The following is a 14869-nucleotide window of genomic DNA, read 5'->3' on the forward strand; positions in this document are numbered from 1 at the left end:
GCTCTGTTGCCCAGGCTGGAGTGCAGTGGCGCGATCTCGGCTCACTACAAACTCTGCCTCCCGGGTTCACCCCATTCTCCTGCCTCAGCCTCCCGAGTAGCTGGGACTACAGCCGCCCGCCACCTCGCTTGGCTAATTTTTTGTATTTTTAGTAGAGACGGGGTTTCACCGTGTTAGCCAGGACGGTCTCAATCGTCTGACCTCGTGATCCGCCCGCCTCCGCCTCCCAAAGTGCTGGGATTACAGGCGTGAGCCACTGCGCCCAGCCGACCTTTCATTTTTTTTCTTTTTCTTTTTTTTGAGACTGATTTTCGCTCTTGTTGCCCAGGCTGGAGTGCAATGGCGCGATCTCGGCTCACTGCAACCTCCGCCTACCGGGTTCAAGGGATTCTCCTGCCTCAGCCTCCCGAGTAGCTGGGCTTACAGGCGCAGAGATGGGGTTTCACCATGTTAGCCAGGCTGGTCTCGAACTCCTGACCTCAGGCGATCCACCCTCCTCGACCTCCCAAACTGCTAGGATTATAGGCATGAGCCACCCTCATCTTAAAAACACACACAAAAGCTCTGGAGAGACTCGCGGAGTTATAAACTACAACTCCCAAGAGACTTCGCGGCCGAGGCCTCCGCCCACTTCCGAATCTCACTTTCCATTGCTTCCAAGTACCGGGCGGGGCTTTGCTTCTTCAACCGAACTTGACCACATGGGAGGAGGCGTGGCAACCAATGGGCGCATGAGTTAGCTGGATGCGGCCAATGGGAGCGTGCAAAGCGCTCATATGTGGGGGCGGGGCTAGAGTGCGCACCAATGACGGGGTGTGGTGGCGCCATCAGTGTGGGCTGTGCCGTGGCTGGAAGTTACTGTGAGGCGGCGGCTTAGAAGGCGGCTGTGGTGGCGGCGGTGGAGGCTGAGGCGGCGGCCGAGGCGGCGACGGAGGAAACAGAAGATGGTGAGTATGGCCTCCAGGCCTCTACTCCCCCTCCGCTCGACAAAATGGCGTCGTAGTCCCACCCATCTCTAGTATCCCCCTAGGCCCCTCTCCGCCCTGCCCGGCCCCCTCAGGCTTGGCCCGCCCCTCCCACTCACCTGTGACCTTCGACCCCCGGACCCTACCGAGAGCTTCCTGATGATCCCACTGCCACTCCTTCTCCGACCCCTGACCCCATCCAGGATGCCAGGCCCTGACAACTCATTCATTTCCGGGTTGCGGCTCCCCCTCGGAAATCGTCCGGGGTGGGGATGGGGTCCCGTAAGACCCCCTGGTCTGGCCTCGTCCTCAGCGCGCTGGGCCTGGATCTCTTCAGTTCAGGAGAATTTGGGAGGCCGGCCTGGGTCCCGGGGAGGGGGAGGGGGCTTGGCACCGTGATATGCGGGGCTTTGTCGCCAAAGGAAGTGCGACATCGCCGACTGTCCCGGTCCCCCAGGCCCTGACCCCACCTCCGCCATTCTGGGCCCTTACCCGCCCCTAAGAATGAACAACTTTTATCTCCCATCCACATGGGTTGTCCCTGTCAAATGAGGGTAGCAGTAGTCTGAACCTCTTAGGGTGGTGACAATTTAGGTAACTGACGTCGTAAAGGACTTAGGATAGTGAATGCTGAACAGATGAGCTGGGTGACTCGAGGCCAGTGACGTTCTCTTCTAGTTGTCCCCTCGTCATGAAGTGTGGATGGTCCCCACCTGGCTGTTGGAACGTGGAAATTCCTTCCGGATTCCTCAGTCATCCTGGAATTTGGGTCTGGTGGTTCTTCGGGGTTCAGTCTCCCCACCTGAAAAGTGGGATGGTGACCCACCCTCAGAGTGGAGCTAAAGCCTCTCCCCAACCCCCACTAATTAGCATCCTCAGGGCTGGGAAGAGTGTTGGAAAGCTTGGTCAAGATACATCGAGGCTCCTTTGTTCCCTGACCCAGACTCCCAGCCCACAGTCCACAGTCCTTGGGATGTGGTGGGGATGAAAGGAAGACTCCCTTTCAGGAAGAAAATGGGAAGGTGGGTTCCTAGTGTGGGGGCCCCCAAGCCTGGGTGTTATCCTTGACACCTTGGTACAGTCTCATCCCTACGGCCAATCATGAGTGGATTAGATTGGCTCTGCCTTCAGAAAACACCTGAATTCATCCATGGCTTCACACCCTGTTGCAGGTACTGCCACCTTCCACCTGCATACCTGTCTCAGCTTCTTCCCTGGTCTCCTAGCCTTGCTCTCACCCCTTTGGCAGTTCATAATTCACCTGAACCAGAAGGAGCTTTTTTTTTTTATCAGAGGCAGGGTCTCATTCTGGCGCCTAGGCTGGAGTGCAGTGTGTGATCGCAGCCCACTGCAGTCTCCACTTCCCAGGCTCAAGAGATCCTCCCACCTAGCTCATTTTTGTACTTTTTGGAGAGATGGGGACTCCCTATGTTGCCCAGGCTGGTCTCGAACTCTTGGGCTCAAGTGATCCTGCCTCAGCCTCCCAAAGTACTGGCATTACAGGTGTGAGGCACTGCATGGGGCCTGAGAAGGAGCTGGGTTTTTTTTTTTTTTTTTTTTTTTTTTTAGATTGAGATGGAGTCTTTCTTGCTCTGTCGCCCATCCTGGAATGCAGTGGCATAATCTCGGCTCACTGCAACCTCCGCCTCCCGTGTTCAAGCCATTCTCCTGCCTCAGCCTCCCTAGTAGCTGAGACTACAGGCACTTACCACCATGCCCGCCTAATTTTTGTATTTTTAGTAGAGACTGGGTTTCACCGTATTGACCAGGCTGGTCTTGAACTCCTGATCTTGTGATCCACCCACTTCGGCCTCCCAAAGTGCTGGGATTACAGGTGTGAGCCGCTGTGCCTGGCCAGAAGGAGCTTTTAAAGATGTGCATCAAATGATACCACTTTCTAGCCGATAAAATGCTCCAGGGACCCTGGCGGCTCCCCTCCTCACCCTGAGGCCCCTGGCGACCTCTATGACCTTATCTCCAGTCTCTTCTCCACTCTGAGCTTCAGCCACCCTGGCCTTGTTTTCACTTCTTCACACTCCAGGTTCCTGCCACCTCAGGGCCTTTACACGTGCTGCTCTTTCTGCTCAGAACACTCTTCCTCTTGTGATGGAGGCCCTTCCTGAATTTGGGGGTTCCCCAATTCCTTGCTGTCAGCGCACCGCTTCTCTTCCTCATCTCTTTGTTGGGTCTCTGGCAGGCTACCTGCAGTGGGACGGGCACACAGGTGCCCAGTGTGTGTCTGCTGAGGTAATGGATGGCTCCAGGGCCCAGCCGTGGCTGGCATTTGTCTGGCTGAGATGAGGTTTCCCCCACCCCCTGCCCGCCATGTCTCGAGGTCTTGTTTTCCAGCTTAGCATGACAGGAAGGCTGCACGTACGCTGCCTTCATTCATTTGTCCAGCGCAGATACGTTGATCCTAAAGGCTGCCCCCAAGGGAGCTCCGTGCAAAGCATTCCCCTTGTTGTCTTATGACTCAGAGTAACCCTGGGAGGTGGCTTTGTTGGAATGCCTCTCTTCACAGGGAGGCCCAGAGGCTGGGAGGTCCTTTGTCCCAGGTCACACAACCAGGGACAGGCTGAGCCAGGATTGAGAGCAGAAAACCCAGGGTACCTGTAGCTCTCGCCACTCAGCCACTGGGCCCCATGCGAGCCTGGCTAGGGTTGAGTCAACCCTGTCCTGTCCTCTGCCCTCAGGGAGGTACCAGTCCAGCCAGGGAGGTGGATGTGTAAACAGATGACCTCGCTGGGGTGTGAGGGAGGCTCTGGGAGAGGCTCCCGAAGTGTCGGGGGAGCAAAGGGGCCAGGGAGGGGGTTGGAGCTGGTGGGGAGGTTAGCAGGTATTTGCCACATGGAGACATGAGGGGCATTCCTAGAGGGTGTGTGTGGCAGAGGGTGTGTGTGATGGGAGTCCAGCAGAGGCAAGCTGGGCCAGGGCTTCGAAGGTGGACAGGGACCCCTCCCCACCCTTCAGGTCTCAGTGCCTCCATCCCTGCGTCTGGGCAGCCCTCCCTTATCCCCCAAGTGGGCCGGAGCTCTGCCTTGCACCTCACACTGTGCCCTCAAGGCACCCTTTCCTGCAGCCACTTCCCGTCCACTGTGCAGCTCTTTGCAGCACACCATCCCAAGGCCAGGTGCGTGTCCATGATGGCTCAGTCCAGTGCCCTGGTGCCTGCTAGGGCCCCAGAACTTGCTGAATGAATAAAGCTGGCCCCACAGCCAGGGGCTGAGCTGAGGCTGGCATCCTAGGGTGGGAGGGGAGGCAGGTTTGAGGGACTTTGAACTGGTCCGGGGGCAGTAGGTCATCCAGATGTGACGGCTGCCTCCCGGGTGGGAGGGGGAGGCCCACCCAGCCACTTTCCGGCTTCTCGAGAGGGACCAGCAGACGAGGGGCCAGATGTCATAGAATTGGGGACACTGCGACTCCTGCCTGTCCCAGAGGGTGGTGGGAAATTGTCTGAACAGCAGCTTCTCCCAGGGCAGCTCTCTTGGGCCTCAGGAATCAGGGGATGGTCCTCCCTCCCAGCTCTGTAGCCTGCAGGGGCTCCAGCCCTTGCTTTTCAGGTGTATGATGAAGAGAAGGAGCTTCGAATCCGAGGTGGGGTACATGTGGGTTCAAATCATCCCCTGGTTTTCTGACTGAGACTGGGTGACCTCTCTGCCTCGGTGTCCTTGGCTTTGATAGGGAGACACTACCTCCTGCCTCGTTGGGTCAGGAGATCATACATAATGAGCTCAGGAGGGCCCTGTTTCGGGCAAGCCTTGTGGTGAGACTCACAGCAGACAGTCCCGCCACTGGCCCACTCCAGACGTCACTCACAGGGTTGGATTGAAAATGACTTTTTTGGCCGGGCGCGGTGGCTCAAGCCTATAATCCCAGCACTTTGGGAGGCTGAGACGGGCGGATCACGAGGTCAGGATATCGAGACCATCCTGGCTAACACGGTGAAACCCCGTCTCTACTAAAAATACAAAAAAAAATTAGCCGGGCACGGTGGCAGGTGCCTGTAGTCCCAGTTACATGAGAGGCTAAGGCAGGAGAATGGCGTGAACCCAGGAAGCGGAGCTTGCAGTGAGTCGAGATCGTGCCACTGCACACCAGCCTGGGCGACAGAGCAAGACTCCGTCTCAAGAAAAAAAAAGAAAATGACTTTTTTTTTTTTGTAGACAGAGTCTGGTTCTGTCGCCCAGGCTGGAGTGCAGTGGCACGATCTCGACTCACTGCAACCTCTGCCTCCCAAGTTCGAGTGATTCCCCAGCCTCAGCCTCCCGAGTAGCTGGGATCATAGGCGCGCACCACCCCGCCCGGCTAATTTTTATATTTTTAGTAGAGATGAGGTTTCGCCATGTTGACCAGGCTAGTCTCAAACTCCTGACCGCAGATGATCTGCCTGCCTTGGCCTCCCAAAGTGCTGGGATTACAGGTGTGAGCCTGCTGCGGTGTGACTTTTAACCAGTGGCGTGTTCTCTTGCAGCCTCAATTTCCCCACCTCTTACCTAGTTAGGGGCTGTCGTAAGGACCCCCCGGAGGACATGCACATAGCCTGGCTTGGTTACTTTTCTCTGGGCCCGGCAGTGTACCCAGCAGCCAGCTCAAGGGTGTGTTTTGGAAAACTTGAACTACAAAGAGCAGCGGGAAGAAGGGATGCACCGTGCAGGTGCTTCAGGGATGAGCCGGCCCGTTGCCTATTTTCTCATGTACCATCTTCCATGTCTTCTAGGCAGATTTTTTGAAAGGACTGCCTGTCTACAACAAAAGCAATTTTAGTCGATTTCACGCGGACTCCGTGTGCAAAGCCTCGGTGAGTGCGTGTTCCTGGGGCTGAGAGGGATTGGGCACTTCCAGGGGGCCTGGGGGTGGCTTGTGTCCCCCGACTGGGGTCTTGGCTGGAACAGAGGCTGATCTTCAAGCCCAGCCCCATCCACATTTTTGAGTGTCTTCCAATCTGCACTGAAGGGTGGGTGCCGAGTAGAGGGATGAGGAGACCCCAGGCCCATGCACTCTCCTAACCTACCCCTTCCCAACCCTCCTGCAGAACCGACGGCCCTCAGTCTACCTGCCCACCCGAGAGTACCCGTCTGAACAGAGTAAGTGGCTGCTGTCGGTCTGTCCCATTCTGGCTGCTGAGGGGCGGGGTTTGGTGACCGCAGAGTGTCATGAGGAGGTTATCTTCCACCCCGGCCCAGGCCATAGACTTGGCTCGGGTTCACACGCTGGCTACTGAATCCAGTTAGGTCGGGGAAGGCCTCCAGGGAGGTACAGGAGGGGGACCGTGGGGGCTTCAGCCTGGGGATGCACACATGGATGCCTGTCCACTCCCAGCACCTGGGGACAGCCAGAAACCTGGCTTTCCCCAGACATCTCCTGATTGGGACACACTGGGATCCACAGCCAGCCCAAAGGGGCCCCCAAGTTGTCCCTCATCTGCCACTCACTGGCCCCTTCCCCTCCTTGTCAGATGAGGGCAAGTGAGAACTCTGGTTCTAAGACAAGTACTATTGGGCAGGGAGGCAGCAGAGGGCTACAGGAGCCTGGGCTGGGGATCCAGCCAGGCCTGGGTGAAAGTGACAGGAAGGGGGTCCAGCTGGAGGGGCCTACAGCGCAGGAGGACTTGGTCCTGCTGTCTTAGTTTAACTGTTCAAAAAGACTCCACACCAGGTAGGGTGGCTCCTGCCTGTAATTCCAGCACTTTGAGAGGCCGAGGCCGGAGGATTGCTTGAGGCCAGGAGTTTGAGACCAGCCTGAGCAACATAGTGAGACCCTGTTTCACCAAAAACCACATATATATATATATATATATATATTAGCCAGGCGTTGTGGCGTGCGTCTATAGTCCCAGGTGGGAAAATCATTTGAGCCCAGAAGCTCCAGGCTGCAGTGAGCTATGATTATTCCAGCCTGGGTGACAGAGTGAGACCCTGCTCTTAAAGCATTGATCCATCTGGAGCCTGTGGGGTGGGGCTGTGTGGTCACTGGGCACAGATATGCGGTATGTGCTCCTAGTCAGCCCGGGAGAAACATAGGCACAAGAGTCTCGGTGGCTGGGCTTGGTTCCCCATCCAAGGATGGAATCCCTTGCAGGGAGCGGGGACCCTGAAAGCAGCTGGCTCAGGCTGCTGGGAGTGGCTGCGTGTGTGCTCAGAAGCAAAAACATGGGACTTTTGGAGATCTCCGGAGTTGGGGATACTGAGTTCCAGCCCCAAAAAGACCTCCCAGGGCAGTGTCAGGGGAGGAGCCCGGGGAGGGGACGCATCTGCGACTTTCTCTGTCTTTCCTCCTTAGTCATCGTGACAGAAAAGACAAACATCCTTCTGCGCTACCTGCATCAGCAATGGGACAAAAAGGTGAGGCCCGCAGGGCTCCCGTGCGGGGATTGTGGGTGTACAGAGATGGGATGCCTGGCAGGGGCTTCTGAGCACAGGAAGGGCTCTAGTGACTGGAGTAGGGCCTTGAGGGCTGGGTAGGAGTGCCCTGGGCGATCCAGGAGCGGGAAGAGCGTTCCAATGGAGGGAACCGCTGTGCAGAGGCTGCAGGACACCAGTGCTCAGCAGGCTGGAGGCCAGGCCCACCACCCACCAGGCCCGGCTTTCTATGGCCCTGGCATTAGGTAGACTGTATTGGTATGAACTAGATAGAATCTTTTCTGAGGCTGGGCATGGTGACTCATACCTGTAATCCCAGCACTTTGGAAGGCTGAGGCGGGTGGATCACGAGATCAGGAGATCAAGACCATCCTGGCTAACATGGGGAAATCCGTCTCTACCAAAAATACAAAAATTAGCTGGGTGTGGTGGCACGTGACTGTAATCCCAGCTACTCCGGAGGCTGACGCAGGAGAATCAGAGGTTGCAGTGAACTGAGATCGCGCCACTGCACTCCAGCCTGATGACAGAGCAAGACTCTCAAAAAAAAAAAAAAAAAGGCTGGGCATAGTGGCTCACGCCTGTAATCCCAGCACTTTAGGAGGCCGAGGTGGGCAGATCACGAGGTCAGGAGATGGAGACCATCCTGGCTAACACGGTGAAACCCTGTCTCTACTAAAAAATACAAAAAAGATTAGCCGGGCGTGGTGGTGGGCGCCTGTAGTTCCAGCTACTCGGGAGGCTGATGCAGAAGAATGTCTTGAGCCTGGGAGGCGGAGCTTGCAGTGAGCCGAGATCGGACCCCTGCATTCCGGCGTGGGTGACAGAGCCAGACTCCATCTCAAAAAAAAAAAAGAATCTTTTCTGAATGGTGAAGTGTGTACACATGATTAAAAATCTGAACCGGGTGTGGTGGCTCATGCATGTAATTCCAGCGCTTTGGGAGGCTTAGGCAGGCGGATCACGAAGTCAGAAGTTCAAGACCAGCCTGGCCAACATGGTGAAACCCCGTCTCAAACCATGTCTCTACTAATAATACAAAAATTAGCCGGGCATGGCAGCGTGCGCCTGTAATCCCAGCTACTCTGGAGGCCAAGGCAGAAGAATTGCTTGAACCTGGGAAGCAGAGATTGCGGTGAGCCGAGATCATGCCACTGCACTGCAGCCTGGCGGTCTCAAAAAAAAAAAAAAAAAAAATCTAGGCAACTTGAGAGAGTGTGGCTGGGTGTGGTGATTCACACCCCGAACTGCTTGAGAGGCCGAGGCGAGCGGATGGCTTGAGGCCAGGAGTTTGAGACCAGCCTAGGCAACATAGCAAAACCCCATCACTAAAAAAAAAAAAGAAAAAAAAAATTAGCTGGCTGTGGCATGTTCCTGTTATCCCAGCTATTCAGGAGGCTGAGGTGGGAGGATCACTTGAGCCCAGGAGGTTGAGACTGCAGTGAGCCATGATTGTGCCTTTGCACTCCAGCCTGGGCAACAAAGCCAGACCCTGTCTCTAAAAAGTGGAAATGAGAGGGTGTAGTTGCAGTGAAGAGCCATCTCCCCGCCGCTTCTGGTGCCCCAGCTCCCTTCCCAGTGGCTGCCTCTGCACACGGGACATTTTTTCCTCTTTTTCTTTTGTTTTTGTTTTTGTTTGTTTGTTTTTGAGATGAGGTCTTGTTCTGTCGCCCAGGCTGGAGTGCAGTGGCATGTTCTCAGCTCACTGCAACCTCCTCCTCCCAGGCTCCACCTCCCGGGTTGAAGCAATTCTCCTGCCTCAGACTCCCGAGTAGCTGGGATTACAGGCACGTACCACCATGCCTGGCTAATTTATTTTATCATTATTTTTTTTTTGAGATGGAGTTTTGGTCTTGTTGCCCAGGCTGGTGTGCAATGGTGCGATCTTGGCTCACTGTAATCTCCGCTTCCTAGGTTCAAGCGATTCTGCCTCAGCCTCCCGAGTAGCTGGGATTACAAGCATGCACCACCATGCCTGACTAATTTTGTGTTTTTAATAGAGACGAAGTTTCTCCATGTTGGTCAGGCTGGTCTTGAACTCCTGACTTTAGGTGATCCGCCCGCCTTGGCTTCCCAAAGTAGGCTGGGATTACAGGCGTGAGCCACCATGCCTGGCCTAATTTTTGTATTTTTAGTAGATTTAGTAGATTTTGTGTTTTTAGTCTTGAACTCCTGACTTCAAGTGATCTACCTGCCTCGGCCTCCCAAAGTGCCACTGCACCCGGCCCTCTTTTTTTTTCTTTTTCTTTTTTTCTTTTTGGAGACGGAGTCTCTCTGTTGTCCAGGCTGGAGTGCAGTGCTGCAATCTCAGCTCACTGCAACCTCCGCCTCCCAGGTTCAAGCAGTTCTCCTGCCTCAGCCTCCAGAGTAGCTGGGATTACAGGCACCTGGCAAGTTTGCTTTTTTTACTTAACATTGAACAGTGGGTGGCTACCTACCCTGGGCAAAGTTGGAAGGTGGGGGGACTCTGTGACAAAGTGACTGCTGCCGAAAATCCAAGCTGCTGGGCCCACCCCACCCCTTCTCCTGCTTCCAGGCCTTGGTTTCCACAGTGGAGAAGGAGACATGTGCTTCTCTGTTGCGTTGATGTGCGGCATCCCCAGTGGCTTCCAAAGGCCCTTTATTCCCAGGCTGGGTGGATCACTCCTCTGAGTGCTTGAGAAACTAGCCCTGTGTGTCATTGCACGTGCTGGGGGTGACTCCTCCGGGTGCCCAGGAAGCACCTGTCTATCACCAGCCGTGGGTCCAGGAAGTGCTCTGGGCAGGGCTTAGCAGGGCAGGTCCTGGTGGTAGGAGGGACTGCCCAGCCAGGGACCCCAAAACCCCCTACTGTACTCCAGGCTTAACCTCTGTGATGCTGTTGCAGGGGCCTGGGCTGGCATTAGGACTCTGGGAGCTTCACCCATGTGAAGACTCACAGCCTCCGGCTGGGCAACATAGTGAGACCCCCATGTCTACCAAAAGTAAAAATATGAAGCGTGGTGCTGCGTGCCTGTACTCCTAGCTACTCCAGAGGCTGAGCTGGGAGGATTGCTTGAGCCCGGAAGGTTGAGGCTACAGTGAGCAATGATCATACCATTGCACTCCAGCGAGAGCCTGTCCGAAAAAAGTGACTCACAGCCACTCTCTTTCCCCTGTCCCCTAGAACGCTGCCAAGAAGAGAGACCAGGAGCAAGTGGAGCTGGAAGGCGAGAGCTCCGCACCTCCCCGCAAGGTGGCGCGAACCGACAGCCCAGACATGCACGAGGACACTTAAGACTCTCAACCCCACACAGGCGCCTCCTGCCAGGTCTGCTCCTCGGTCGCCCACCCGCCTGCCCGCCATGTGTAAGCACCCCACCCGCCCGCCTCCCTGCCGGCCCATCCACACCCTGCGTCCACACCACTTCCAACCTCATAGGAGCCGATGTATTTATTTTCCTTGAGTTTTTATTTATGCTGTAACCTGTATCAAGCGTTGGTTAAAGGGGACATCAGACCCAGTAGTGTGATGTTGGTAGATGCTTTTTAGAAAAAACACAACATTGTCCCCCTGACCCCCGCCTTCCACCGGGCCAGTTCCCCGACTCCTGCCCCCAGTTCTCCAGAGAACCAGAGTGTGTCTGTGAGGGTCTCTAGCGGGGGCTTTACTGTGGCTGGGCAACAAGGGCAGGCCTGGGGCGGCCGACCCACCAGGACAGCCGAGTGGCCTTCTCCCCCCAACACCGGTCCAGGCCCTTGAGACTCGGTCTTGTCCCACGCTCTACCTGGACCTCTCCCATGCCCAGACCTCACTCAGTGTGTGCGCACGTCGGGGAGAAGTCGGCCCTTGGGATCTTTCTCTTGAGTCATTTTATTTTTATCATGGACTAGTGCGTGCTCCGTGTCCACCCCAATAAAAGGGTCTTTCCTACTTGACCTCGCGTCTTTGCTCCACACACCTTGGCTGCAGAGGACGGAGCCCCTGGGAGTCATCCCTGTTGTCACCAAGAGGAGTGAGAAGGGCCCCCCACGCCAGGGGCTCCGGGACCGGCTGGATTCTCTCGTGGGCTTGCTGAGGCCACCATGTTCAAGGCCAAGACCTGCCGGGACCATCCCCTCTGCCTCTCCTGTCAAGGTGACCCCAAGGACAGATCATTCCTGAGAGACGGTCCATGGTGCCAAGGATGGAGCAGGGTCAGCCCCCTGCCTGGGATACCGCCGGGCAGGGCAGTGCACCTGTCAGCCACCGCAGAGACGGCCAGCCTCACCTGGGGGCCTGGGGTCTCCGGCCTCTGCCACTCCCGTGAGCCATGGTGACAGCACAGATGGCATCTGGCTGGTCTTGCTGTCCCAGGTAGTGGCTTCAGCCTTGCTGGGTCATAGAGGAGCTGTACAGAAAGTCGGCACCTGGCAGTTGGCATGTGCCATGGCTGCTCATGGGGACACCTCCTCCGCCAGCTGGGCTGGGTTTGGGGCTGAACTTGGGTACGTAGGGGGTGTTCGGGCTCTTGGCAGAAGGTTTGTGGCCCTGACCATTAAGCCTGGGGCTGGGGGAACACCAGTTCTTCCCTTATCACCCCCACTGGCGGTAGGGCCAGGGGTCTTAGTTTTCTTTTGTTTGTTTTGTTTTGTTTTGTTTGTTTTTTTGATTTGGGGTCTCGCACTGTTGCCCAGGCTGGAGTGCAGTGGTGTAGTCACAGCTCACTGCAGCCTCGACCTCAAGCATTCCTCCCACCTCAGCCTTCCAAGTAGCTGGGACCACAGGCACACACCACCATGCCTGGCTAATTTTTTTTTTTTTTTTTTAAGATGGAGTCTCGCTGTGTCTCCCAGGCTGGAGTGCAGTGGTGAGATCTCAGCTCACTACAACCTCCGCCTCCCAGGTTCAAGCGATTCTCCTACCTCAGCCTCCCGAGTAGCTGGGATTACACGCGTGCACCACTACACCCAGCTAAATTTTCTATTTTTAGTAGAGATGGCGTTTCGCCATGTTGGCCAGGCTGGTCTCAAACTCCTGACCTCAGGTGCTTCGCCTGCCTCAGCCTCCCAAAGTGCTGGGACCGCACCCCACTGCCTGGCTAATTTCTTTTTTTTTTTTTTTTTTAAGATGGAGTCTCGCTGTGTCTCCCAGGCTGGAGTGCAGTGGTGAGATCGGCTCACTGCAACCTAGAACTCCTGGGCTCAAGTGATCTTCTCGCCTCAGCCTCCCCAGTAGCTGGGACTACAGGTGCACACCACCATGCCTGGCTAATTTTTAAAAATTTTTTCATAGAGACAGGGTTTCACCATGTTGCCCAGGCTGGTCTCAAACTCCTGGGCTCAAGTCATCTGCCTTCCTCAGCCTACCAAAGTGCTGAGGTTACAGATGTGAGCCACCATGCCTGGCAGATCCTCAGCCTCTTAAAGTGCTGGGATTACAGGCTTGAGCCACCGCACCCAGCACCTGGCTAATTTTTAAAAATTTTTTCATAGAGACAGGGTTTCACCATGTTGCCCAGGCTGGTCTCAAACTCCTGGGCTCAAGTCATCTACCTTCCTCAGCCTACCAAAGTGCTGAGGTTACAGATGTGAGCCACCATGCCTGGCAGAGGTCTTGGTTTTGAGAGCTGAGTCTGAGGGCGTTGGGATGGTGTGGGGTTGGGCCACGGAGCTAGCAGAGACTCTGGGCTATGGAGGGTCTGCCTGCCCCAGATAGACCCTCGGGCCTGGGCAGCCCATCTCTCCCAAGGACGGACAGTGTCAGGGTGGGCTCCCATCCTACACAAGGAGTGGCTGACCCGGCCCAGGCACAGCACGGCCACCCAGCTGTGTCTCCCAGCTCTCGGAAGTGTCTGCACCACAGGGATGGTGCTGTAGGGTCCGTGTGGTCACAGGGCAGGTGATCAGGAAATACACAGTTGACCGCGGTCAGTAGTGCCGGGTCAGTAGTGCCGGGTTGGGCTGAATGCCCTGGAGGCTCCCAGCCCAGCTGGGGAGTCCCAGTCCCCAGGGTTGATGTGACCTGGGCAGGCCTGCAGTGTCCGTCTGTGAATGACTGAGATGGTGGGACTTCAGCTTCCAAGGCCAGGGGCCAGAGTGGGAGCAGGGGGCACCCCCGCCCTTCCCCTAGGCCTATCTAGACCTCTCTGGCCCCCAGTTTCTGCTTTGAGTGGCTGGGGGCTCTCTTGACTGTGCTGTCTGCCCATGGGTCTGCAGGGCTGCTGGGCAGGCACCTCCTTCCCCTCCGCTGCCTCAGCTGCCTCCAATGGGGTCTCAGGGCTGTGTCCCAGCTCGCCTCCCTGTGGCCTCCCCCTAGAACCGCTGGATCTGTCGGGACATGCCCCACCTGGCATACACATCCTGTGTGACTCCCACTGCCTGTGGTAGGACACCGGGCCCCTGAGCCAGCCTCTGCCTACCCCTCCTGCCTTTGGGGTGCTCCGTACCCCACTGTTCCCCCAAACTGCCTCCACCTTCTCCACCTTTGCACAGGCTGTTCTCCTGCCTCCAGTGAACTCTGACTTCTCCACAGCCTCCCGAAGGGCCCCTTGCTCACACTGGCCCCAGCCAGGCCCTCTGGCCCAGCCCTCCTGCATGGCCACGTTGGTCTCTGAGCCTTAAGCCTTTGGATGTGTACACATTTGTCCTCTTCTTCCTGACAAACCTGAGGGTCTGAGAGGCCGCATTCCTGTTCCTGAGTCATACGACAGAGTCCCAGTGACTTGGGTCTGATGTCCGTCCCACAGTGGGACATCCCTGCTGCATCCCAATGCCACTCCGTGTCCTGGGATACCTAAATGTGCCATTCTCTCAGCACCGCAACTCGGGGACTGCAGGAGGCTCAGGTGCCAGGTGCCTTCCGATGTTCATGCCACAAGCTCTTCCCACTGGCTCTGGCTCCCCAGACAATGTTCCAGGAGGTGGGTGTGCCAGAAGGGGGCACGTCTTGCAAACCACCACTCTGTCCTCATTGAGAAGGAGTCTTACTCAGGACTGGGGCCTGTGCACACATTGCCGCCTCTTTTCAGCACTTAAGAGATTCCTTCCTTTGTCTAGTGGCTGAAGCCAGGGCTGAAGTTGGCCTCCAAATCTGGGCCGTCTCAGAGGCGGCACAGCCTGGAGTTTTCCATCTGTGGCCGAGACCCAGTTTTTGGGAGGAGGCCCCCAAGGGTCAAGCCAGCCTGTACCAGGATGGGGGGAGGGGGTGCTCAATCCAGGCCCCAGCCACCCAGACTCCCCCACCCCTACTCCCTTTTCCACTGCTCTGACCTCGGGCACTGTTGAAATATAGTTTTTATTGCATTTCTGCCGTTTTACAAAAATATGACAAAATAAATTAAAAACAAATAAATAATCGCCTATTCTGTGTGTGTGTGTTTTCTGTTGGTTTTATGGGTTTCCTTTCATTCGGAAAGGAAAACGGCAGATGGGGGGCGCTGGCCAATACTGGGGTCCGTTGGGGGCTGAAGGCGTCTTGCATTTTGGGGACCGGCCGCCCCTGTGAATGACTGATATTGCATATGAGAAGAGAAGGCAGGGCGGGCAGAGCTAATGCCAGCCACTGGGCCAGCACACAGCCTGGGGGCTGGGGCTGGGGCTGGGGCT

The 14869-nt window shown here is 56.3% G+C and overlaps 1 protein-coding gene across 4 annotated transcripts in view; it reads left to right on the top strand.

Moving 5' to 3' along the window:
* The window catches only part of DDA1 (DET1 and DDB1 associated 1), a 17549-nt gene extending 5345 nt beyond the window's left edge, over window positions 1-12204 (top strand). The window contains exons 1-6 of one of the 4 annotated variants that reach the window (XR_001000013.1): window positions 816-947; window positions 5683-5763; window positions 5998-6049; window positions 7245-7306; window positions 10470-10651; window positions 11177-12204. Coding sequence is in view for 2 of the 4 variants with exons in the window: in XM_011925741.1 (XP_011781131.1) it covers window positions 945-947; window positions 5683-5763; window positions 5998-6049; window positions 7245-7306; window positions 10470-10580 (309 nt within the window). In the remaining 2 variants the exon portion in view is untranslated. Of the gene's footprint in view, window positions 1-815; window positions 948-5682; window positions 5764-5997; window positions 6050-7244; window positions 7307-10469 lie in introns of those variants that run through there. The other 3 variants (XR_001000014.1, XM_011925741.1, XM_011925742.1) reach the window with 3 other exon arrangements.
* The last annotated feature ends 2665 nt before the right edge of the window (window positions 12205-14869 follow it).

This window comes from Colobus angolensis, unplaced genomic scaffold, assembly GCF_000951035.1.
Source record: "Colobus angolensis palliatus isolate OR3802 unplaced genomic scaffold, Cang.pa_1.0 Scaffold66, whole genome shotgun sequence".
Taxonomy (NCBI): Eukaryota; Metazoa; Chordata; class Mammalia; order Primates; family Cercopithecidae; genus Colobus; species Colobus angolensis.